General features: G+C 40.8%; 2 protein-coding genes across 6 annotated transcripts in view; both read left to right on the top strand.

Annotated features, from left to right (window-relative positions):
- Positions 1-19,691, top strand: part of LOC108880200 (sodium-driven chloride bicarbonate exchanger) — a 42,380-nt gene extending 22,689 nt beyond the window's left edge. Inside the window, exons 5-27 of one of the 3 annotated variants that reach the window (XM_018671621.2) lie at positions 157-295; positions 491-651; positions 1,727-1,915; positions 3,955-4,043; positions 4,400-4,557; positions 4,700-4,787; positions 6,026-6,172; positions 6,907-7,007; positions 9,891-10,065; positions 10,559-10,692; positions 10,863-11,108; positions 12,561-12,666; positions 13,485-13,646; positions 14,154-14,267; positions 14,906-15,067; positions 15,207-15,458; positions 15,573-15,641; positions 15,741-15,914; positions 15,996-16,118; positions 16,231-16,295; positions 16,934-17,047; positions 17,371-17,408; positions 17,858-19,691. In XM_018671621.2, the coding sequence (XP_018527137.1) occupies positions 157-295; positions 491-651; positions 1,727-1,915; positions 3,955-4,043; positions 4,400-4,557; positions 4,700-4,787; positions 6,026-6,172; positions 6,907-7,007; positions 9,891-10,065; positions 10,559-10,692; positions 10,863-11,108; positions 12,561-12,666; positions 13,485-13,646; positions 14,154-14,267; positions 14,906-15,067; positions 15,207-15,458; positions 15,573-15,641; positions 15,741-15,914; positions 15,996-16,118; positions 16,231-16,295; positions 16,934-17,047; positions 17,371-17,383 (2,981 nt within the window). In that variant the 3' untranslated portion in view covers positions 17,384-17,408; positions 17,858-19,691. Of the gene's footprint in view, positions 1-153; positions 296-490; positions 652-1,726; positions 1,916-3,954; positions 4,044-4,399; positions 4,558-4,699; positions 4,788-6,025; positions 6,173-6,906; positions 7,008-9,890; positions 10,066-10,558; positions 10,693-10,862; positions 11,109-12,560; positions 12,667-13,484; positions 13,647-14,153; positions 14,268-14,905; positions 15,068-15,206; positions 15,459-15,572; positions 15,642-15,740; positions 15,915-15,995; positions 16,119-16,230; positions 16,296-16,933; positions 17,048-17,370; positions 17,409-17,857 lie in introns of all 3 variants that reach the window. The other 2 variants (XM_018671619.2, XM_051066028.1) reach the window with 2 other exon arrangements.
- Positions 19,692-20,119: 428 nt separating this feature from the next.
- LOC127139123 (uncharacterized) overlaps positions 20,120-24,247 on the top strand; it is a 6,103-nt gene continuing 1,975 nt past the window's right edge. The window contains exons 1-10 of one of the 3 annotated variants that reach the window (XM_051066032.1): positions 20,121-20,277; positions 21,204-21,293; positions 21,443-21,597; positions 21,645-21,731; positions 21,843-22,021; positions 22,125-22,869; positions 23,025-23,111; positions 23,224-23,279; positions 23,383-23,444; positions 24,023-24,066. In XM_051066032.1, the coding sequence (XP_050921989.1) occupies positions 22,633-22,869; positions 23,025-23,111; positions 23,224-23,279; positions 23,383-23,444; positions 24,023-24,066 (486 nt within the window). In that variant the 5' untranslated portion in view covers positions 20,121-20,277; positions 21,204-21,293; positions 21,443-21,597; ... (1 more) ...; positions 21,843-22,021; positions 22,125-22,632. Of the gene's footprint in view, positions 20,278-20,470; positions 21,068-21,203; positions 21,294-21,442; positions 21,598-21,644; positions 21,732-21,842; positions 22,022-22,124; positions 22,870-23,024; positions 23,112-23,223; positions 23,280-23,382; positions 23,501-24,022; positions 24,067-24,247 lie in introns of those variants that run through there. The other 2 variants (XM_051066030.1, XM_051066031.1) reach the window with 2 other exon arrangements.

The raw sequence follows: 24,247 nt of genomic DNA, 5'->3' as shown, positions 1-24,247 counted from the left end.
AGATGTAATTTTTATGGAGGAATTCACACCAAACTATATTCACTAATGAACATCACTTCCTATTTTCCATGTATAATTCCTGTTGAACTCTTCTTTTCTGTCTTACTCCTTTCGCGATCACCACCCATCCTCTGCCTGTCCCATTTGCTGCAGCAGACACTCCAGCTCAGAGGGTGCAGTTTCTCTTGGGGACAGAGGATGGCGATGAGGAACACATCCCCCACGCCCTTTTCACCGAGCTAGATGAAATCTGTCTCAGGGAGGGTGAGGACGCCGAATGGAAAGAGACAGCCAGGTACACCGCTACAGACGGTCACATGGGCTGGGTCTGGCCAGCTGTGGTGTTTTTCCTCTGTTGCACCTGAGACTTTGATTGTGTTTATCACGAGGCTAAGTCATGGCTCCATACCCATCAGGATGTGTAAAGTTTATCATAATGGTTACTTTACAAATATTTTTTTCTTTTGTTTTGTTTTGGTTTTGTGTACAGGTGGCTTAAGTTTGAGGAGGATGTTGAGGATGGTGGTGAGCGGTGGAGTAAACCATACGTAGCCACCCTGTCTCTACACAGTCTTTTCGAGCTTCGCAGCTGCATCATGAACGGAACCGTGATGCTGGACATGAGGGCCAACTCACTGGAGGAGATTGCAGGTGAACACTCGGGGCTAAAAAGTGCCCCGTGGTCTTGTAAAAGACCTAAATATGACTGGTAATCACGTTTAAGCTAACAAAAATGATGTAGAGTATCTCAAGGCTCCATCCACAGACCTCTTCTTTTCAACGTAACTAGCTCAGACTATGGGAAACACAAAATGTCATATCATAATTATGCAGAAAATACACATATTCAATTTGATAAGTACTCCGCTGAATTATCATTGCACTTCTGTAACACTGCTGAATGTTTTTCAAAAAAGGCACAAAATCAGTGCAGCAGAAACAGAGATATTGTCTTTTTTATTCCATGCATTCTTCATCCTGACCAAACCCTGGTGTCTAACATTGCCCACAATGCAACTAGATAGACTCTAAGATGCTGCTGTGGTGGTAGTTTGCTAGTTGTGGCTAATATAGCCTTGTGCCTCTAACCACAAGCAATGATTAGGTGCAGACTAATGGGGTCTGATAAGCTCACTTCTTTATAACACCACACCCCCAGATTTTTCTTTCCTAGCCTAATTAATGTAATGGTGTGCTCACACATCTTTATGCGGTTCTCAGATCTTTGCACTGGCTATTGTGTTTTGAATTTTCTTGTTAGTAAAATTTGCACAGATACAGATAAACTAACCTTGTTTTTTCAACATGAATTTGTAAAGTGACCATCTCAAAGCTTTGTAACAACACAGGCCAGATCTATCAGTCTAGTATGGTGACATGTCAACAGAACTCCACTTGGAAATTTCTTCATCTAGAGTCTCATTTGACCTGGTTTAGGAAGGAATAAGGGAACTGTGTTTTAGTTTTTGAGGGCAGCAAAGAGGATGTTTATCTGATAGTGGGAAAAACTGTGCTGTTGAAGAGATCTGCTGAACTTAACCTGGTTTTGTGCGATTAAATCAGCAGCAGTGGGTTGGTTTTTGTTGAAATAATCAGCTTAGCATCGCTGGCTGCCCCGCAGGAACACACATTGTCACGAGTAGCCTTTGTGAATTTAAAATGAACTGTTTAAAAGAGTAATGTGGAAACCTACATATATGTCCTTCTGTCTGTTTTTACCTCCCAGACATGGTTCTGGATCAGCACGAGGTGTCGGGCCCTGTAGGTCAGGATGCCAGGAGGAGGATCCGCGAGGCCCTGCTCAAACAGCACCACCACCAAAACCACAAGAAACTGGCCAACCGCATCCCCATTGTACGCTCCTTTGCTGATATTGGCAAAAAGCAGTCTGAGCCTCATTCCATGGATAAGAATGGTGAGCAAATGGTCTGATCGTACATACACTCAACACCCACCTGTCAATTTCCAATTCTCTGCGTTTTCCATGGTGACCGTATATGTTCTTGTATGTAAATATATACAGTATGTTTTATGTATAATGTTGTAATCCTTTGCATGGTTTTTCCAGTGTATCCATCTGTGACTTGCTGTTTTACTGCTATTTGATATCTCATTTTCTCCTCTTGTTTGTGTTTCTCCATGTTTGTGTATGTGTTTGTTCTTGTCTGCTGTATTTTGCATGTGCGTGTGTGCATGTGTGTCATTCACTTCACCAGTAAATGGCCTCTATTATCAAACCATAAAATCTCCCAGGAGTTTGCCTGAAAAATCACTCACCAGGAATGCCTCATCCAAAAAAGCATTTTCCTGTGTGGCATGGCAACGGTGTGTGTGCTGCATGTCATGTCTGTCCACCGCTCCATCATGTTTGAGCTCCTCCAGGAGCCATGGTGACATGACCCCAGACACACCCAATGGCGAAACCAACATCAAACGTCTTAGTGTGCTTCAGGCAGTTGCACAAGGCTACTGTCCCATCTCACAGGACGAGACAGAGCAGGAAATTTGCACAGGCAACCAGGACGCCTCAGCTGATGCTAGATACTACAAGTCTAGAGATAGTAGTAGTAATAGTACATAAAGGAACACATTAAAAGAGGAGAGTATCATCATGAGAGGTTAAAAATGGGTTATGTGCAGTCAAGGAAAGAGAATTCTTAAACTCATGCAGCTTTCTCTTTATGCAGAGCTCATAGTCTAAATGTTCTTCGAGATGCTCCATTTTTCGAGGCTTAAAAGTGAGGAAATAAAAAGTAGATGGTATTAAGTATGCAGAAGTTTTTTATACTTTCAACATTCTAGAAAAATTTTGGCCAAGTGCTAGTCATTCAGCAGAATTATTTATGCGGTATACTAATCTTCATGATAATACTCTCCACTTGATCTAGGAATCATAGTGTAGACTCGTAACAGTTAACTAATAGTGAAAGCTACTCACAATAAGTTCATGCTGTAACTTCATAACATAAATATAATCTCCATTTTGTTGCCTTTGGGATTTAAAGAAATAGTTCAACATTTTGGGAAATACACTTACACACTTTTTTATAGAGAGTTGTTGACAACTCTTGTATGTATGACAGCTACAGCTACCAGCGCGTCTGAAGTTCACTACTTAACGTGTTATATCTTGTGTGTTTATTTTAAGTGTAAAATGACAATATGCCACCTTATCATGGAGGGTTATTACAGATTAAATACATTTGATATAACCTGGTAGGTGGATTTCATTACCACTGATTGGACAGAGCCAGGATAACTGTTCCCACTTAGCTAAGCTACACTAACCACCTGCTGGCTCCAGCTTCATATTTAATGGACAGAGTGGTATCAGTCTTCTCATTTAGCACTGGGATATTTCTCAAAATGTCAGACTATTTCTTTAAAGGTATAGCATTACACCCTCACTGAAAAAACATTCATTTAGTATTCCCTTTAGGTGCTTTGAACTGGTGTATTCATATCACAAGAAAATATTTGAAACTGAAAATTTTACAGGAGCAATCTTTGATTTTGTTTTAGGAAAACTTGTACAAACTGAAACACCTATTTAGATTCACCTGTATATATGTCACCTATATATAAAAGTTAAAGATTGCGCCTCATGTAGTTAATTGAACGTGTTTTGAAAAGATTTAGTCTGAGGTTTAGCTAAAATCACCACTGAACCACTGATTTTTCTTCAGATGATCTTAATAATAAACTAACTCACCAGGTACACTCTGAAAAAAGATATAATATTGTATCTTTTGTCTGGTAGAGCTAAACCTTTTCGCTAATAAAGGTGCAGCACCAACAACAAAAGTCCACTGTTGTATCGTGTTTTTCAGAGAATGTAACTGTACCCTGTAGTCACTCACTGGAGACCTTTGTCTTTGTGTGGGAAAGTAGTGTTGTGATAGGCTGAACCTCCATGAAACTGACATGCTGTTGGTTTCCTGCTCTGTCTGACAGGCCAAACGGTCTCACCTCAGTCCCAGCCGGCTAACAACGAGGGCAAACAGGACGTCAGCCGAGAAAACAGTGCTGTCGACTTCAGCAAGGTGAGTAACCCAGGCCCACCACTGATCCTTCTGTTTATCTACGGGCAGTGATAGCTGGACACATAACTAGTGCTGAATATTTAACCAAGATTATGTTACGTGTGAAATGGTCACCGTAAGCCTCTTGCCCTGGGAAACTGACTGGAGTAAAGCTTATTTTCTTTTGCTGTGTGGAGCGTCAGTGTCAGATCCAGCCAATATTTTAATTTTTATTTAGATGATTTACTAAAAGAAACACTGCTACCTCTATATCAAACCACATTTCAATATTTATCACAATACAAACAGAATAGAGCATTTATACAGATCTTGTGTCCAGAGATGTAGTGTTGTTTTGGTTTCTTTCTATCTCTCAGATCGACCTCCACTTCATGAAGAAGATCCCTCCTGGTGCTGAGGCTTCTAACGTCCTGGTGGGGGAGCTGGAATTCTTAGACCGTCCTGTGGTGGCGTTTGTCCGCCTGGCTCCTGCTGTGCTGCTCAACGGCCTGGCTGAGGTTCCCATCACCACCAGGTAATACACAAACTGCTGGAAAAGACACCCGCTTGTCTTCTTTCTTTATTCTGTGTCAAGTCTGGCAAGATGAGTTAATAATTATTTTCATTAGAAAAGGATTTAAATTCTACCAAAACCTGTTGTCCTCTGTCTTGAACAGGTTTCTTTTCATCTTGCTTGGCCCTCTGGGAAAAGGTCCACAGTATCATGAAATTGGCCGGTCTATTGCTACCCTGATGACTGATGAGGTGAGGCCTAAGTGCAGGAGCATCAAGGTTAACATTCTAGCAGGGGTGGAAGAAGTATTCAGATCTTTTACTTAAGTAAAAGTAGTGATGCAACAATGGAAATATACTCCAGTACAAGTAAAAGTACTGCACTGAAAATATTACTTATGTAATTGCACAGAAGATTTATCAGCAAAATTAACTCAGAGTCTTAAAAGTAAAGGTGCTCTTTATATCAAATAGCTGTATTGTTGGAGTATTATTACTGATGCGTTAATGTGTGAGCAGCATTTTCTTTATCTGTTGTCTGATCTGCAAAAACCTCAATATTATAAATATATATTTTTATCTACAGTTGAGTCCTAAAAAAGATTTTGCTGTGGTGAAAAACTCAACAAACGTCAACATTTATGTCTAAATAATTGTAGAAATTAGAGTCTATATCTATATCCTGCATCAGAGTGATGTAGGTCATGGCACTTGGAAAGTAAGACATGAATTTTCTTACTTATTTTAATAAGTATGATAAGTCATTGTAGCCCAGGCTCAATTCCAGACTAAAATGACTCCATTTTAAGACACAATAAAGATGGAAGTATCCCAGGATGGATCTTATTTTCTTAAATTTACAATCATGTATTTATAGCAGGGTCAGATACTCATAGCTGTGTTCCAAACATGGAATAATGAATGTTGGATATTTTTATATTGGTTTCATTGTTATATTTGGCATTAGAAAGAATAACTTTGGGCATACAGAAACAAAAGTCCACCTACCAACTCCAAGGTTGATTTTTTATAACCAAACCCAGCCTTATACTCTGGGGATCAGCAGACTGACATATGACTTGACAGGATTTCCCACAGTGCAGCTATGAGCTAATGTTTCTGACCTTCATCAGAGCCAGATGTTGCCTTTTTTCATTGGCAGCAGTCCTTTGGGATGTATGAAAATAGAATTGTATGGATGTCAGCCTACTTCATCATATATGGGAATTAGTTGTGCGCATCACTGCATTAAGATTAAGAACTATATTGTGTATTCCATATCAATAAACTGTTTTCTTATTTATGAGAGACAAATGATATTTCAGAACACTGAGTCATGAAAGCACCTTATTCCTCTTATCTGATAATGCATTGTGTTTCTATCTGTAAATCCATGAAAATGCACTCAGTGATTCAGCCTAACTTAAGAACACGGATGATCAAAGCAATAATTATTTAAATCATTGTCTCTCCTCTAAACTCCTCCACAGATTTTCCATGATGTTGCTTACAAAGCCAAAGACAGGAATGACCTGGTGGCAGGCATTGATGAGTTTCTGGACCAGGTGACGGTGTTACCCCCTGGAGAGTGGGACCCCTCCATCAGAATAGAGCCTCCCAAAAATGTGCCCTCTCAGGTGTGTTTCCTTTTACATAAAAAATGAGAAAAAAAACACTGCATGTTCATTGTTATTCTTGTCTCACTTGGTAAACAGGATGACAGGGTCCACTGCTGCCACTCAGACAGCTGAACCACACTACTCCCATTTTGTGGCTGTTAAATTTGAGATTCTCCTTATATATAACTGTTCTGTCATAATGCGCCTGTGAGTCCCCTCTGCTTCGTGTTGCCTGCTGAGAAATATTTAAACATCTGCGTTCTCCTCTAATCTCAACTGTGTTGTACTTTGTGCTTTGATGCTGCTCCCCAGGGTTCTGCTCTCAATCCTCTACAAAACATTAGTTATTTTTCCTCCATTAGTTATTTTGGTGCGCTTTGAAAAGCAATCCGCCATCTTGTCTGGGAGAGAATTTTTGTTATCTAACAGAAAACTGATGATTAAAAAAATAGTGAGGTTGTCTCAGGTCTTGTTTGTCTTTTCCTCTTCATCATTAGGCTCCTGTAGTGAATTAATGACACACTGCTGTGCAATAACATTGTTATGCTGATGAACTGTGCACCAGAATGTTAGATTTATCATAAGAGGTCAATCATGTGTCCATTAACCATGGTTAAATGTACACTGAAACTATAACACCCAGTGTCACCAGTTTTACTCTGTGGAGATTTAAGTGCAACTGATGCTTGTTATTTTCCATACGATGACGAGCAGTAACAGACAGTTGACTGACAGTGATCTTAATCACACAGGAGAAGCGGAAGATTCCTCCTGTTCCCAATGGAGTGACAGATCTTGGAGAGTCAGAGGAACACGGAGGGCACGGCGGCCCTGAGCTCCAGCGCACTGGGAGGTAAGCGTCAGAGAGACACAGCGTGATTTGTGATGCGCAGCCTTGAGCTCTCGAAGCTCTTCTTTGTCCCCGTCTTCCTGTCGCCTCTGAGCTGCCTCCCCGTCCCCAAACTATAAATTTAGCTCTCTTAAGAATCAGACTACCCTACTGGCCCATTATCATTCCTCACACTTCAACTCCACTAAGACCTTTTGTTTGAGTGTTAATTCATTATGAGTTTAAAGTGAATCAGGCACTCTATGCCACACATAAAGTCACATTCTTCAATATTGCAACAATGTTATATTATTTAACAGCACTCACAAATAATGCAAACAAGCCCCTCGCACTCCTTATTACATACATATACACACTTGATTTTATCTGCCTTATGTTACTTTCTCCTTCTACTAAATCAGAGGGAGATATTCTAATATTCACTCACTACATTTATCTAGTTTCTTTTCAGATTAAGATTTTGACTTGACCACTGCAGTGCTCCTCTGGGGGCCTCCTTTCACACACAGTGAATCTCTTATAAATGGTCTAGAATGTTGCAGTGCATGTGGTCTTTGATCAGCCTAAATGGGCCATGGCCACCCGAACCAAATTCAAGTCAGTAATGCTGCCTACAGAGTGACTTCTCAGCCTGGAGCTCAGTCATACAGGCTTATGCCTTCTCCTTCTCAGCCACTATGTTCCTCCAAGGTGGCATTGCCATCTCTACACCCAGAGCAATCGCAGTCCAGACTGCTGTCGTTTGTGGTTCTCTGATGGTTGAACAAGCTCCCAAATGTTATCAGAGCAGCAGCGTCCTTCTCTATCCTCAAGAAGCTCTTGAAGACTCATCTCTCCTGAGAGCACCTCATTCCTAAACACCCTAGCATGCCTAACTAGCACTTACTGCGCACTGAAAGTGTGCATTAAGTGCTAGTTAGGCTGAAGTGTTGTCCCTCCCTTTTAAGTTGCTTTGGATAACAGCATCTGCGAAATGAGTACATGTAAGTGTTTTCATACAAAAACATATGATGAGTTTATAAAACACAAATTGTGGTTTATGATTGAATTAGACCAGTGAGTTTTTCCTCTTTCCTCTGCCATTAATCATCTTACAACCCTTCAGACTTATGTAGTAACCTTATGAGAACCTACTTTGGCTGGGAACCACTGGGGTCAACTACCTGATTATATATGAAGTAGTTAAAACTAGCTCCACTTTGAGCAACAGTAAATAGAAGATTTAGCTCATAACACATTTACAGTGCAATGAAGCCTTCTTACATGGTTGTATTGGTAGTTTTCCTCAAGTAAAACATCTGAGTACTTCCACCTCTGAATTTACATGCAATAATGAATTAAAATTTGTTTAATCATTACACTTATTATCACTGTATGTTGTCTATTTGTAGTCACTTTACTCCTGGTTTCCTTATTATAGTAATCATGTCACTAGTGCTAATAACAGAGCAATTCCTCACAGGTAAATAAACAGTGTATTTAATTACTTTCATTCACAACAAGAGAGACCTAATGAGACAATAGTAGTGGCTGCTGGCCTTTTTTTATTTGTTGCTCAACCCTTAAATACATACCTCTGCTCTGGAACATATTATACCATGTCTTTTAATGAGCCCTCATATTATTATACTCATACTATTTATTTTGTTTGTTTTTTTTCTGCTATCAAAATAACTAAAACTTGCAGTTTTTCCAATAAATCTCTTCATATCCCACTTTAAACTGTATGTATATGACTAAGTATGATACATATTTCTCTGTGAATGCATACAGTATATGAATGACATAATCATATGAACATTTATTAAGGACTGGCTCTTAATTTTCTGGCACTCATCAAGCATCACAGCACTTGAAGCTACAGTGATGTTCTACAGATATTAGTTAGCAACTGATTTACTCATTGCTAAAGTTTGCTGCAACTGCATTTAGTAAATCACAAGCTTGAATCCAGGTAGTTGTTACTAAGAACTTAACACAAACATAGTGAGGAATTTATGAGCTGCTGTAACCCAGTCCAGATTTAGAAATGTTTGGCAAAACACCCATGCATTAGGATGAAAACTGACAATAAGCCTGTAGTTATTACATTTTATAACCCCCTGATGAAGGCACACATGAGAAAGACATCAAGAATTTCATTTTCTCAGTAATTATCAGGCACCAGTGAGACAGTTTGATTTCACAAAGCAAATAATGAGAGGATCAAAGATGAAAAAATGTCGTGTTGTCATCATCCAGAAGTCACCTCATCACATCCAGGGGATTCCTGGACTCCAGCCTGATTCGGTGAAATGAAATGCAGGGGTGTATAGTGTACCTCTTGGTGGTTTAATAGCAGAGGAGTGAGTGATGTGCTGCCGCTGAGCTGCAGTATCCTGCGGTACAGGCTCTTATCCCAGCTAAGACTGGCCCAGCACCAGCCATCAGCCCCCACCCCCACCCTCCCACCACCACCACCACTACCTCCCGGGACATGGCATCGCTACTGCTCAGACTAAGCATAACGCCCCGCCCACTGTTGCCATAGCAACCACCTCCAGCTAGTTTACCCCGGTCCGGCTTGCTGCAGCAGGAGAGCCTGCTCACTGGCTGAGATTCATACAAATATAGATGCTGGAGTCGACAAATGCACATCAACACACAGATAGGCTCAGTGAGGAAATGCTTTACCCCTTTTCAATATTTTGTCTTGTGGTTCACATGAGTAACACTGTAAATATACTGGAAATAGCTTGTACTCTCAGTAGTCCTCTGCTCTGATCAAACATTTGTTCAGCAGTGAAAAGACATGCCACCACACTGCAGGGGACACGCTGCAGGGGAATATGATGATATGATATGATGTATGTGCACGTTTTTTTCATAATACCCATACCTCCACAGATTATTTGGCGGGTTTGTCATGGACATCAAGCGAAAGGCTCCTCACTACCTTTCCGACTACACAGATGCCATCAGTCTGCAGTGTCTGGCCTCTTTCCTCTTCCTCTACTGCGCCTGCATGTCACCTGTCATCACCTTTGGAGGACTCCTGGGGGAGGCCACAGAGGGACGCGTGGTAAGACACATCTTTATCTCTCAGAACAGACTCTGTGATCACACCTAAACATTAAGAAGTTATTGTACAGTCAAGGACATGATATTCATGAGAGTGGAATTTTGAAACAGTTTTGAAACAGCCAAGGTCAGATGCTTTCTTAGATTTACATATATCCAGGGAAAACATGACTCAGAACCCAAACTCTTTTTTCCCCGCATCAAACTCAAACAGTGACACATCTTGCTCAAAGGCACCTTGAAACAAGTTGCTGAAAGAAGGGAAAACACAACCTGCTTTGAATGTCTCATGTTGCTCCACTTATTTTCTCAAAGCACAGTAAGAGTAACAACTGATATAGTACAGTAAGTTTGTGGCGCGGCTTTAGGACTAGAAATGTCAATGGAGAGTATGTTCAGTTATTGCTGAGAAGATATGATAATATTAACTAAAGCTACAGCTGAATGCATTTATCTGATCAACTGATCCAAGCTGTTATTTCCTGTGTTTCCAGAGTGCTATTGAGTCCCTGTTTGGGGCTTCCATGACTGGAATAGCCTACTCTCTGTTTGCTGGTCAGCCTCTCACCATCCTGGGCAGCACAGGGCCTGTTCTTGTCTTTGAGAAGATCCTCTTCAAGTTCTGCAAGTGGGTTATTTTCTTTTTGCTCTTGAGCACAAATTTGTGCTTTTGCTGTCGAAGAATATTTCTATTTTGATAGTGGATGTGTGTCCTTTCTGCTTGAGTAGGGATGCCATGTCTAATTGTTTATCCCTTCACTCTTTTGTGTGTGTGTGTGTGCGCCCTGTCTCTCTCAGGGAATATGGCCTCTCCTACCTCTCCCTGAGGGCCTGTATTGGCCTGTGGACAGCCTTCTTCTGTCTGCTGCTGGTGGCCACTGATGCCAGCTCACTTGTCTGTTACATCACACGCTTCACTGAGGAAGCGTTTGCTGCACTGATCTGCATCATCTTCATCTATGAGGCCCTGGAGAAGCTGCTCCACTTGGGCGTGCATTACCCCATCAATAAAAACAACAACCTTCAGAAACTCACACAGTACTCGTAAGTACTTTTTTGTTTAATTCATTTTAAGTTTTCATCAGTATCACAGTAATTAGTGACAAATATCTGTATGTTCACGAGTAAATTGCAACCAGGAGCTGCAGATAGCTAATTTGACATAATGTTAATGGTGCAATCTCTGGAAAATATCACAAATTAGTTGATCAACAAAGAATGAATTATTACAATTCTAATAATCGATTTATTGTTTAAATATTTTTTATGCAAAACTGTCAAGCTGCCAGCTTCATTAATGTGAATATTTACTGGTTTTCTTCTGTGGACTTTGGACCATTGGTGGGGCAAAATAAGACTTTTGATTGTGTCACCAAGGGAATTTGTGAAATTTTAATGCCCATTTTAAACTATTCTCTAACATTTAAATGAGAAAATTATTGACAGGTTGATCATAATGAAAATCATCATTACTTGCAGCCCTAGAAAAAAGACATTTAGCAAATTAAAAAAACAAAATTTTAAGGATTTCTGCTTCAAACTTCAAACCACTGGAAAGAAATAAAAGGAAACATTCAACTTTGTTGCATTAAGTGGCACAAATATATTTTTCCTTTTTATATTAACTGTTTTTTCAAGCTTACAATAAAAAAGTACAGTATAAAAAATGTAGAAATATTGTTTTGCCTCCTCCTTGGCTGCACTGTGCAGCCTGTGTTGCATGCACAGTGTACCAACCTAAGCACATTTTCACACACGTGCTCAAGTGGTTTGCTGCATCATGAAACGACAGATGGTGCAGTGGTATAGTACACACACTGTCCAGATTTTAAGCACTAGGTCTTGCTTTATGGTGAATAATCCCATGTTGAGTATGTGTGAGGGTCAGGAGCGTCATGCATTATCCTGCTACATATATAAGCAGGCTAGTGTCAAGCCAAGAGCTCCTTCTGTGGTTTTCTATTCTACTGTGGTGAACAGCAGGGGATGCTGACATTTAGTTTTTCAAATGCCAGCAGAATAAGTCATTTCATGTTGATGGCCGAGCCTTTTTGGAAGTGGTGTGTGATGGAATATGAGGGATTATAGGGCTGCAATTACTGATTATGTTCTTATTGATTAATCTGCCTTCTATTTTCTCAGTTATTGAATGAGTTGTTTGGTTTATAAAATGGCAAAAAAAATGTAAAATAAAAAACTGCCTATCACTAATTCCCAAAGCTTATTGGGATTTTTGTTTTAGATTCAATCATGAAATGTGATCTCAATGGAGGGCATACCTCCCTCTCTTTTCAAAATCCTATTTTTGTCCCTTTCACTTACCGCCTGTAGTTTCAGGTTTCATATTGAAGTCTGTCTGAACCGTGTCCTGTCACTGACGATCTGAGCAGATGAAAACATTCATACTCTCACCTGAGGAGCCTTCAGCTTTCAGTACACTCACAAACAGAAAAAATAAAAATGATGCGTGTGTAATGTAAAACATATTCTCTGCAGGTGTGCTTGTGTGGAGCCCACGTACCCCAGCAATGAGACTCTGCGCTTCTGGGAGGAGAGGAACATCACTGCCTCGCAAGTCAACTGGACCATGTTGGAGGTCAAGGTAAGGAACACTTGCTATTTAGAGGAAAATATAACAGAATACATGTACATAAGTTAGATAGAAATAAGGGTTAGAGACTCTCTGACAAAACAGGCTTTCTTGGTTTCAGTTAAACTTCTAATGATGGTTAAAGAATCCAAAGAAGATCTGGATCTGTAAGCTGTGTAGAGGAGAGAAGAGGAAAGGCTAACAGGAGACAGATAATACTTTAAATCAAAGGCGCTTACCCTGAAATTAAACCACACACAAACAAATACCCAAGAAAATTGTGTCTGGCACCGTTTGTGTCTCACTTACCCCACACTTTGCTTTATCAAGAAGCGTCATAAGTCTAGGCGAGGGATTAAGAACATGTGGGCAGGATTTCACAGGATTTAGCTGTGCAGAATGAGCATGGAGATGCAGTGTGAAGAGTGGATTCCTTCACTGTCAGTCATGCCTGTGACGGACTGCTGCGTCACTCCTACGCTCCTGTTAGACCGACTGTCGCAGAAAATGTTTTTGGAGGCAGGGTCACATGAGGCCACTGGGATTGTATGCAAATAGATTTATAATGCGGTGAGCTTTAAATATCTGTTTAGTATATAACGATAAAGTTTTTTAGTTTTTTAAAGCAGTGCTGCAAAGTACCAGATTGCTGGTTTCCAGACTTCACTAATTCATCACCTGACATCCATCATCGCCCTCATCTTCCCTGTCGCTCTAATCATTTTTATTGGCATCATTATCCCTGTCTGCCTTCTGCTCATCATCCTGATTATTACCACCACCATCATCAACATCATCATCATCACCACTGTGTCCTCTGGTGCCAGTAGGAGTGCGAGATGTTGCACGGGGAGTTTGAAGGCACTGCGTGCGGTCCCCACGGCCCCTACATCCCCGACGTCCTCTTCTGGTGCGTCGTCCTCTTCTTCTCCACCGTCTTCATGTCCGCCTTCCTCAAGGAGTTCAAGACGAGCCGCTACTTCCCCACCAAGGTACGCATCACACTGTGGTCACCCCCAAATAATGCACAAACACACATACCATCTTTTTAAAAAATCTTTATATCAGTTGTTCTCTTTGAAACACACACAGTTTTAGAGTGTCTGTTTTCAGGTTCATGATAGCTGCAAAATTGAATCAGCTTCATTAATTATGTAGCCCTCCATTTACTCCTCATCTTGCCATTGGGCTGAAATTACACTGAAATTAGTTTACATGCCTCTGTGTGCATCAGTTTAGATTATGCTGCCATCTACTGGTTGTTTTATCATACAGCAGAATCCTGCAGTCTGTGTGGCCTTTCTATGTCTGAAATTTCTAGGACTTATCATTGAGATGACACTCATGAGCGTAATATGTGGCGTGATGCTGACACGCTAATCTGTAGTACACCAGCGCCACCTTGTGGTGATGAGCACTACACTGTCATCTGGTTGTAGTACAATACGTAGATGTGATACAGACTTTGTCTGAAGATTTTCTCCCTTTGTTCCCTGCAGGTGCGCGCCATCATCAGTGACTTTGCCGTCTTCATCACCATCCTCACTATGGTTTTAGTAGATTATGCCCTGGGAATCCCTTCGCCTAAATTACAGGTCCCCAGCAAGTTCAAAGTAAGTCCAGGAAAAACCCTCCCTTAAAAAAAGCTACTGTTTATTCATGTTATACACAACATTAGTATGCAGTATATAGTACATACATATAGTATACAGATATTTGACTCCACAGTGCTGAGAACACTTAAATATAAAATACAGGATACAGAATCGGAAACTAAACAAAATGCTTCCACATCCTGGTTTTATATCCAATAATAATGCTCGTCCCTTTCGAATTCTTTAATGTTTCCAGGATTAAAGTGAAACTGGACAAAAGAAACAAGTATCTGTTAAGAACATTAAGAGAAGTTACTTTTAAAAACAAATTCCTAAGACGTGATTATAAAGAACAAGTTTGTCAAAATGGAGAGAAATTATTTTAAAAAATCAATTATAACATCTTAACTAAGAGGTAACTTTTCTTTGAATGGTTGTGAAAATGTCTGAGCTCGATCATAGTATTTATCCTCAATCCAAAATATTAAATAAATATTTGCATAAATCTTGAAATAAAAGTCTTAATATAAAATATTAATAAATGAAATAGATATACAACAACAGACATTTTGGTTAATCATGCTGATATGTATTTGATGCACAGTATTTCACATTCCTCAGTCTTTAGGTCATTGCTCTCTTCTTTTGACTCTTAGCCAACCAGGGATGATCGTGGCTGGGTTATAAACCCCGTGGGGCCCAACCCCTGGTGGACCACCATCATCACCTTCATCCCCGCCCTGCTCTGCACCATCCTCATTTTCATGGACCAGCAGATCACAGCCGTCATCATCAACAGGAAGGAGCACAAATTGAAGGTGTCTCAAAGCTTTAATTTAAAAACCCAGTTGTTAAAACAAACTGAATTAATGCCTTTTTACCAAACACACTACAAAACTTACTGTAACTAAAACACTGCTATATCTAAATCCCAATGTCTCTCGGCGGCTCCTGCAGAAAGGCTGTGGCTACCACCTGGACCTGTTTGTGGTGGGGGTGATGCTGGGAGTGTGCTCGGTGATGGGCCTGCCGTGGTTCGTGGCAGCCACCGTGCTCTCCATCTCCCACGTCAACAGCCTGAAGCTGGAGTCAGAGTGCTCAGCCCCCGGAGAGCAGCCCAAGTTCCTGGGCATCCGAGAGCAGCGCTTCACCGGCCTCATGATCTTCACCCTGATGGGCTGCTCCGTCTTCATGACCTCCGTGCTAAAGGTCAGGGGAGAAACATCAATATATACACACACACGCACACAAGAATCATCATGTTGGAGAGGATGGATAGTCATATTTAGTCCTGATCCTGAACATTTCTCTGTCTGTCTCCAGTTTATCCCCATGCCTGTGCTGTACGGAGTCTTTCTGTACATGGGAGCCTCCTCTCTCCGAGGTATCCAGGTGAGCCCAGACACTTCCTGCTGGTAGTTTATGAGGAGAACTAATCCAGAAAAGGCTCAGGGTGAATTCTTAAATGGTTGCCTGTTTGTATCTATGCAGTTCTTTGACCGGCTGAAGCTGTTCGGCATGCCGGCCAAACATCAGCCAGACTTCATCTACCTTCGCCACGTCCCTCTGAGGAAGGTGCACCTCTTCACCATCATCCAGCTCAGCTGCTTGGTCCTGCTGTGGGTCATCAAGACCTCCAAGGCTGCCATTGTCTTCCCCATGATGGTAACCTGAGTGTGTTTGTGTACGCATACACTCTATATGTATGCGCACAATGCCTGTTGATATCTGTTTGTGTTGCTCCAGGTCTTGGCCCTGGTGTTTATTCGTAAGCTGCTCGACTTCATCTTCAGCAAGAGAGAGCTGAGCTGGCTGGATGACCTGATGCCAGAGTGGAAGAAGAAGAAGCTGGAGGATGCAGCACAAGAGGTGAAGTAATAATTTAAATGATCAAAAGCCACCTTTGATCACTATATATGTCTGCCACTGCAGCTGCTATCCTGGCAGTGTGTTAGATTCTCTCTTTTATCTCTTTCCTCAGGAGGAACACAGTATTATTGCAGAGGAGGAAGGCATTGTACAAGTGCCACTGGAGGGTCACTACAAGTGAGGCATTTTGATCTATGATCGCACTTTGTATTTTGGGTGCCCATGCTTCCTGCTAAAGCCAGTTTGTCAGACTGTGAGTGGGAACTTCCTGGTGTTACTTCAACACATGAAGGGGCATAGTTACAAAGGAGTTATGGCCCTTTTTGGATGATTAACAGTCAGTTTCCATTTGTTCTTATTTAGTAAATTTGTAAAAGCACCTTGGTCTTGGTGCAGTATGTATTTTAAGGTGCAAAATAACTGAACCTGATTTGTCATCAGAGTCAGATTTTTTCAGAAATGTGGCATCAGAGAAAAACAGATGTAAAATGTGCAGCATTGCTTTGTTGGATACACACTTAGGGAAAGATACTATAATTCTCAAGTAGTCAACAGAATCACAGATCTTCAGCTGAGAGGTTAAGATGCATACCATATAACCACAACATCCTCTGTTTGGCTCTGATTGGATACATTTGTTGCATGTCATCCCCTGCATTTCATGTCTGTATCTCTGCTATATTTATCAAACAGAAGAGAAAATGCAAACAAAAAGGTACATCATAAACATAGTTTGCAGCCCAACACTCAGCACCACAAAACGAAACAAACTGACTGACAAACATTTTGTCTTTCTCTGTGGCGTTTTTCTGAAGGAGTGACCCGGCCACAGTGAACATCACTGATGAGATGTCCAAAGGATCTTTTGGGAATGTATGGAAGAGCGTCAGCCCTGCTGAGAGCACTAAGAAGGAACCAAGTGTTAAAAGGTTAGCCTCCTCATCCACATCTCTCTCAGATATCCAGATCAGTGTCAGTAATACAGCAGAGATACCTGCTGAGTGTATTTTTACAAAGTTAAAAAATATATACTTTAAAGGGAAAATGGTGTGTTTGGGCGTTAAAGCAAGCAGTTGCAGGTGTTTATTATTGAGAAGTTATGGAATATTTAGATTTTATTTGTCCAGGAAACTGAAGAGCTAGTTTAGATGAAGGGTTTTATCTAAGAGAAACACCGCCCTGGCAGATTTCCTACAGAGTAGACTAACATAGTATCTCCTGCCTGCTTCTCTCATTCCGCTCCACCCCTAAGCTCCCCCTCCTAACCTCTCAGAAGCTGAAATCCCAAAGGTAAGTTGTTCCCAGTCCCTGTCAGCATGGAGAGTCTGGTCCTGTGTGTTTACTGCTGATTGCTGCATGATGAAAACGCTGTTGGTCTGTGCTGCAAGTTATGACTGAGATTACTCAATAAATGGTGAGATAAATCAGTGATATGTGGGTGTTGGTGGATTGACAACACGGCATGGCCTGGGTGTGCATGTTACTTCAAGGACACATTTTATGATGTCTATTGCAGCATGTTGTAAAAGTTGAGAAAATGATACTATTATATGTCACTCCCTGTTGTTTATTTCAGTGACATTGAGCTTTATAAGGTAATTTGCATGCTGTTTGATGTGGATTGATTGCTGGTCAGCCAGCTGGGACTGAACTCCCTGTACAGAGATTGAACATCAATACACTGGATTGTTTAAATATTTTGCTTGGTTCAATCTTTTTTTTTTTTTTTCCCTGTGCAGTTGTTCCAGTGGTGGAGAAAAGCGACACAAGCGGCGGAGGCATGAGAAGAGCTTGGACAGGGAGACAAGTTTGTGATGACACATACTGGCGGTGCCACTGTGCTGTCAATCAGTTGATCAAAAAACAAAAAATCTATACCGTGCCACACTCAACCACCTTTGTACTGTGCTACACTGTGTTTTTTTGTCATGTAAGTCTGTGTGCAAGTTGTGTAAAACAAAGAAAAATTTGTTAGAAACAGTATTAACGCGAGGAGCCGAGACACATTCGTGTTCTTTTTCTATGTATATCAATGTTTGGTGATACCAGCAACAGAAGGAAGCCAGAATTATATGACACTTAGAGTAACTGTTGTGTCGATGGGCCAATTACGTAAAAATTTTAAACAATTTTTAAATCTACTTTATTTGTATTTTGTATGTTTTTATATTTTTCCAACAACAACTGCAAGTTGTCCTTTTAAAAACCTGCCACAGCAAACCACAAATGTGTGGATTTTGTGTGCAGTATTTAACGTCACTATTGACTTGATGCACCTCACAATAGAATAACTAAAGAGTAGATATTTGCCAATACTAATCTATTTCAGTGGTATCTAAGAGTTGGCTATATAGCGAATCTAGTACATTTTTTTGAGAGTATTAAATATACATTTTATATATTCTGTATATCTAAATGTTTTTGTGACAGTGACAGCTCATATCACTCCAGAGTCTTCTCCATAGCTATTTTACATGAATGTCTCTCCTCCAGTAAAGCATTTCCTCCGCCAGTTAAAGGTAAAGTTTTACATTTTGGGAAGCATGCTTATTCACTTTCTTTCCAGGAGTTAGACGAGAGGATTGATGCCACTCTGCTAACGGCTAACTAATAAACACTTTATTTGTTTTATCTGCACAAAAAGCATAAATGTAAAAGCAACACATAGAGGTTTTATGATTTCTTGGCTCCTTGGCACAGCTCCATATTTCCAGCACAGACACAAGAAACTTTTCATCTAACTCTTAGAAAGAAAGCAGTTAAGCACAATTTCTCAAAATGTCAAACTATTTCTTTAAGGACAGTATTTTTTGGGGGAGCAGCTTATTGGACATGACATTTGCGAGCTAGCATGGCAGCATAGTTTGGGAACTTTCAGTATCTCTAGCTACTTGGCCTTGGCTTTTTAAAAACTCATCCAATTAGCAAACTTTAGGGTGACTGTACAGAAAGCTCTGTGTTTTCCACCTGCATACTCTTTGTCATCTTGTCAGTAAGTGTCATCCATGGACATGTGATCTCCTCTCCAAATGACCCTCAGTGTGTTAGCATCTGAAGCTAATTGTTTTGTTTTTTTTAAAAAAGAAAACACCTGCATGATGGTGAAACAGACTTGACTGTCTCGCTGCAGGACCATGGTTACTTCTAGAGATGCAATAATACCTTTTTTCTGGGAAGGGCAACATGTAATAAATGGTAAAGAGTCTTAACAATGTATAATACATAGTATATTTTATTCATGTAAAATGTTACTAATATATTACTAACATGACGTCAGTGTTGAAGGCAGGATTTTCTTGTAGATGTTCTTTTCCCATTGTCTAATTGATGGTTCTTAGTTGATTAGAGAAACTAATAATGGGTCAAAATTATATCAATATCAAAAGTTTTGACCACTTTTGTGTGGAATTCTGCCTTAAATTTGGTAGTGATAGCTGTACACTTTCTGTTTAATAATTTAAGTCATCTGTATAGAAAACTACAGATCTGTTGTTCAATTGTGATTTGTTTCATGAGAATGAGAGAGAGTGAGTGAGAGCATAAATAAAGATATTAAACAAACCTCTGAAATGATGATATTTCATCCTCATGTTTTCTCTCGTCTATGTGGAGGTCAGAGGTCAGCTAGTGAGCAACACCTCAAGCATTTCCTCACTGTGCTATTGCCCCAGATTTACTGTGTGGTGTTTTAAAGTATTAGTAAATACAGTTTGTGTGATCTGTGCAGAGTCTTATCTTTTTATATACAGTCTATGGTGACTTCAATTCATTAAACCTGTCTGTCCACATGTATGTATTTATTCAAGGCTTTAACTGTCTCAGTGTGGTAAATCCTCATCGTGTAGAAGATCACGGACACAGCTGGTCATGGTGATGAAGTGGGACCTGCAGTACCTCCACCTGAAGGTCCCGGGGATGCTGATCATCTTCTCCTCCATCGCAAATTATATATATATATATTTTTTTTTTCATTTTATTAATTACATGTGGCTCATGTCCAGTTTGTCAGAAAACAGTCACATATAAAGGAGCAGATCTTATAATACATCTAAGCGTCTCTCCGTCTTTTAGCTGACGTATGTCATCGAAAGGAAGTCAGGAGCTGCTTTTTTCTCGAACACCGGTGAGACTGGACGCCGAACACACCTGCGGCACGAAGGTAAATCTAGCAGTTAGCGGCTAGCGTTAGCATCAATCGTTTAATTCTGTTATCAGTCGTTTATATCGCGTGGCTCACACTCTGTTTGTTTCTGTGACTGAGGCGTCCCTGACACCAGTTGTGGTCACCTAACATGGCCGAATGTTGATCGGTGTAAATCCCGGTTTGTATTTGTTTGCACGTTACCGATGTTTTGCGACTCTTTGTCACTTTGTGATCCATCCTGATCTTTTGAACTCATCATACGGTGCTTTATCATGTCGTTGTCATCGGTTTGTGGTCATTTGTGGTGAGTTTATATTGACCTTTACCTGGCTGACTACCACCTGGGTGTTAGCATTAGTATTAGTGACGAGCGTTAGCATTAGCTTCAAGCGTAAACATCAGCCCCATCTTTAAATTATGGCTTAACATTAGCTAGTTCATTCTACCATTTGCTCTCTTTGTTAGCTTTGTGCTTTTGGTCTGGTTGCAGATCTGCTTGGAAATTTTTCAGCCTGTCGCTCTGTTGCTCCTGCAGTGCTGTGTGTGTGTGAACTGTGAGGCAGCTAAAAAAGTTTAACCACTTGTCCACTGACTCTCTGTGAGTTGAATCAGTCTTTCTGACTGATGCATCAAATAGTTGACATTTAGAGGGCAGGCAGACAGAAATAGTGATTTGATTTATATCGTAATATGTACAGTTTTGAAGTGATGTCAAAAGTAATATTACATAACCAATATCTAAACAAACTGGTTAAACCACCACAACTCCATCATCATCCAGGACTTGACCTGCTACTGGGATAAGGTCAGTATTCTAACTCTTAAATGATGAGTGTATTTACATACTATAAGTCTTGAACATAGTTTTCAAAAGGCCCAGAATGACCAGTATTGGTCATGTTTTTTTTTCTCTCAATATGTGTTTTTTTGTTTTCTGTCAGAGTTTGGATGCTCCATCTCTGGAGAAAGTCTCTGTCACTGTGAAATCACAGCAACTTTTGACTGTCATTGGACCAGTGGGGGCTGGAAAGGTAGGTACACCTGTATAAACTTGCCTTGCTTCAGCTTCACACAGATAAACAGTTGATCTGAGCTCTTACAAAGGAAAAACTGTCAATATATTCACAGTGTTTCTCTTTCAAGCCATTTCACATGACCATAACATCCATGTTCCCACCAGTCATCCCTGCTGAGCGCGATCCTGGGAGAGCTGCCTTGTGACACAGGAACAATGAAGGTCAAAGGTCAGCTGACCTATGCATCCCAGCAGCCCTGGGTGTTCCCTGGAACCATCCGCAGCAACATCTTGTTTGGGAAAGAGCTGAACCTTCAGAGGTATGAGAGGGTCATCAGAGAACTTGGAGTGTGTGTGTGTGTTTCAGAGCAGTGTATCAGGAGGCAGATATCTACCTCCTGGATGATCCTTTAAGTGCTGTGGATGCAGAGGTTGGGAAACATCTGTTTGAGCAGTGAGTGATTATCAGTCCTGTCCGTTGTGTTGTGATAATGGATAATTGTGCTGCTCTTTAATGTTAAACTTTTATGCAAAGTTAAATGTGCGCTTCTGTGTTGATGATCAGGTGTATCTGTGGCCTGCTGAGGAACAAGTGTCGAATCCTGGTCACCCACCAGCTGCAGCATCTCAAAGCAGCAGACCTAGTTGAAATAACTAGGTTTCTAGTGGGCTTTTCCAAAATAGCCAAACATGTTGGAAGTTATTTTAGCAGCTCATTTTAACATTAGTTCATGCACAAAAGAGGTAGGTCACAGTTTGGAGTTGTCTGTCAATATCAGGAGTCAGTTGTTTTTAATTTGGACTTATTCATTTTATACATTGCATGTTTTTTCTCTGTCTCTCTCAGGGTCATATCATGGTTCAGGGTACCTACAGTCAGCTGTGCTCCTCTGGTCTGGACGTGGTGTCCCTGCTGAGCAGCAGTGAGGAGCAGGAGCGATTGTCTCAGTCAGCTGACCCAGACAAACTGTCGTTAGTCAGCCAGAGGACAAAGAGCTGTGGGTCAGTAATGACTTGTTTTGCAGGCTGAAACAGTTTGTACCATGGCAGAGGAGACTCGGGTGGAAGGAGACATATATAGTCTCCTATAGGTTATAGTCCTGTTGAGTGTCATAGCTGAGGTAAGCTGTGGCTCATAGGTTATCAGCTTATACAATTGTACTTTTCTATGTTTCTTCTTTCTTTTATTTGCATTTGAACATTATCTAGTTGTTGTTTCCTTTCATAGGACCTGCTGTTAGCATTAAAAATTGAATCAATGCTACTTACTCAGATCAGATCAGATTTTACATCAGCGTTTACTCCGGTAAGCCTTTCATGGGCTGGTGCGATCAGCTCAGACACTGCACAACAGCATGTTCTTTGACGTCAACCCCATAGGTGATCCCTGCTCAGAACTGACATCCAGTTTCAAGTTTCCAATCATAACTCTGTTGTGGTTGTTTTTTTTTAAGTATGGGCCACAGATCCCCATTGTTTATGTCACTGACTTTGCTTTTATTTACTCTGTAGGAAGAATTCTCAACAGGTTTTCCAAAGACATCAGCCAGATAGACTCCATGTTACCCATCACCTTTGTGGACTTCTATCAAGTGAGGCACTATGACCATTTTATGAAGACTACAGTACCTACACTGAGCCTCTGTTCTTTGCTTTCAGACCTTTTTGGATTTGATTGACTTTTGTCAAAATCTTATTTGTCTTAACTTAGTCAGTGTCCATCACAGTGTGCTGCTTGTTTTTACAGAATGTTGCCTCTGTCATCCCTCTGATTCCTGTCATTCATCTTCTTGTACTTGAGGCGTTTCTACCTCTGCACATCTCGAGTCTACAAGTATGTTCTTGCATAACATCAATGTTATTGTTCTATGGATTAAATGTCTGTTAAATGGATTAAATGACCTGTTAAAACAGTTGCTCTCAGCCTCTCTTTGTCTATTCTGCAGCTCGGAGTCCAGTCTTCTCCCACCTCCCACCATCTGTCACGCATGATGCTCATCAGGTTCATCTGCACTGTTTAAGTAGCAAACAGTAGTACCCATTTTGCTCAGTTTTTAGAGCTCTATGTTTATTGTATCTGTTTGTTTGATAAAACATATTTGAAGGAAGGCCCCTGCTGCAGTCAGCCACACAGGTGAGAAGGCCCCAGCTGCAGTCAGCCACACAGGTGAGGACCTCTCTGTGGACCTGAGGCTAGAAACTGCTCCACATCCAGGTCCAGATGTGAGTACAGCTGAGCGACCTGAAGATCATCAGCTTTTCACTTTTGTCTTAAAACTTGCTTCATATGCTTCACATAGTCTTCATACCCTGGGGGAGTATTTTACACTTAGTGGAGCATTTTTGCCTGGAATTGGAGTGGACTGCACTGGCTGTATGATGTGTCAAATTAAAGATAAAACCCAATAAATCACTCAAAGCCCAGCCTTCATTTCACACAGTATATTTGGATTTTTGATGTGGTCTAGCGTTGTACGTTGTATTTATCACTCACTCGTCAGCCTGTGTTGTCATATACGAGCCTCATAACGATCCACTGATATCACGTATTTTAAATTACTATTACGACACGACGATCTCCGCTCTATTGGCCTCAACTAACCCGATGCTTATGAATATAATAGCTGTAATGGTGATAGCTTGTCGGCAATGAACATTGTGACAATTCTACTCTTGTATACTGTAGTTTAGTCTTGTTCTTGCCGTTGATATAATGCATCATTATTGTGTCTCCGAAAATTTCAGCTGTCCACGCACCGGAGGGTCCTGTTCACTCTTCACCGCAAACTGTGAGTACGTTTGTCTGCCGCAGCTTTACAAAACTCAATTACTGCCGAGTCTTACTGCGGCCACGTTAGCCGACGCTTGGAGTCGAACCCGTGCTCTTTGAGTTGTTAAGCCGATGCTTGTCGGTGTGAGCTAATCTGCCAGACGACATGCCGGTAGCATCTGCTCTATGTCATAGCATAG

Source organism: Lates calcarifer, linkage group LG7_2, assembly GCF_001640805.2.
Source record: "Lates calcarifer isolate ASB-BC8 linkage group LG7_2, TLL_Latcal_v3, whole genome shotgun sequence".
In the NCBI taxonomy this organism is placed as follows: domain Eukaryota; kingdom Metazoa; phylum Chordata; class Actinopteri; family Centropomidae; genus Lates; species Lates calcarifer.
Note: the sequence above shows the minus strand (reverse complement) of the source record. Positions and strands in the feature narration are given on the sequence as shown.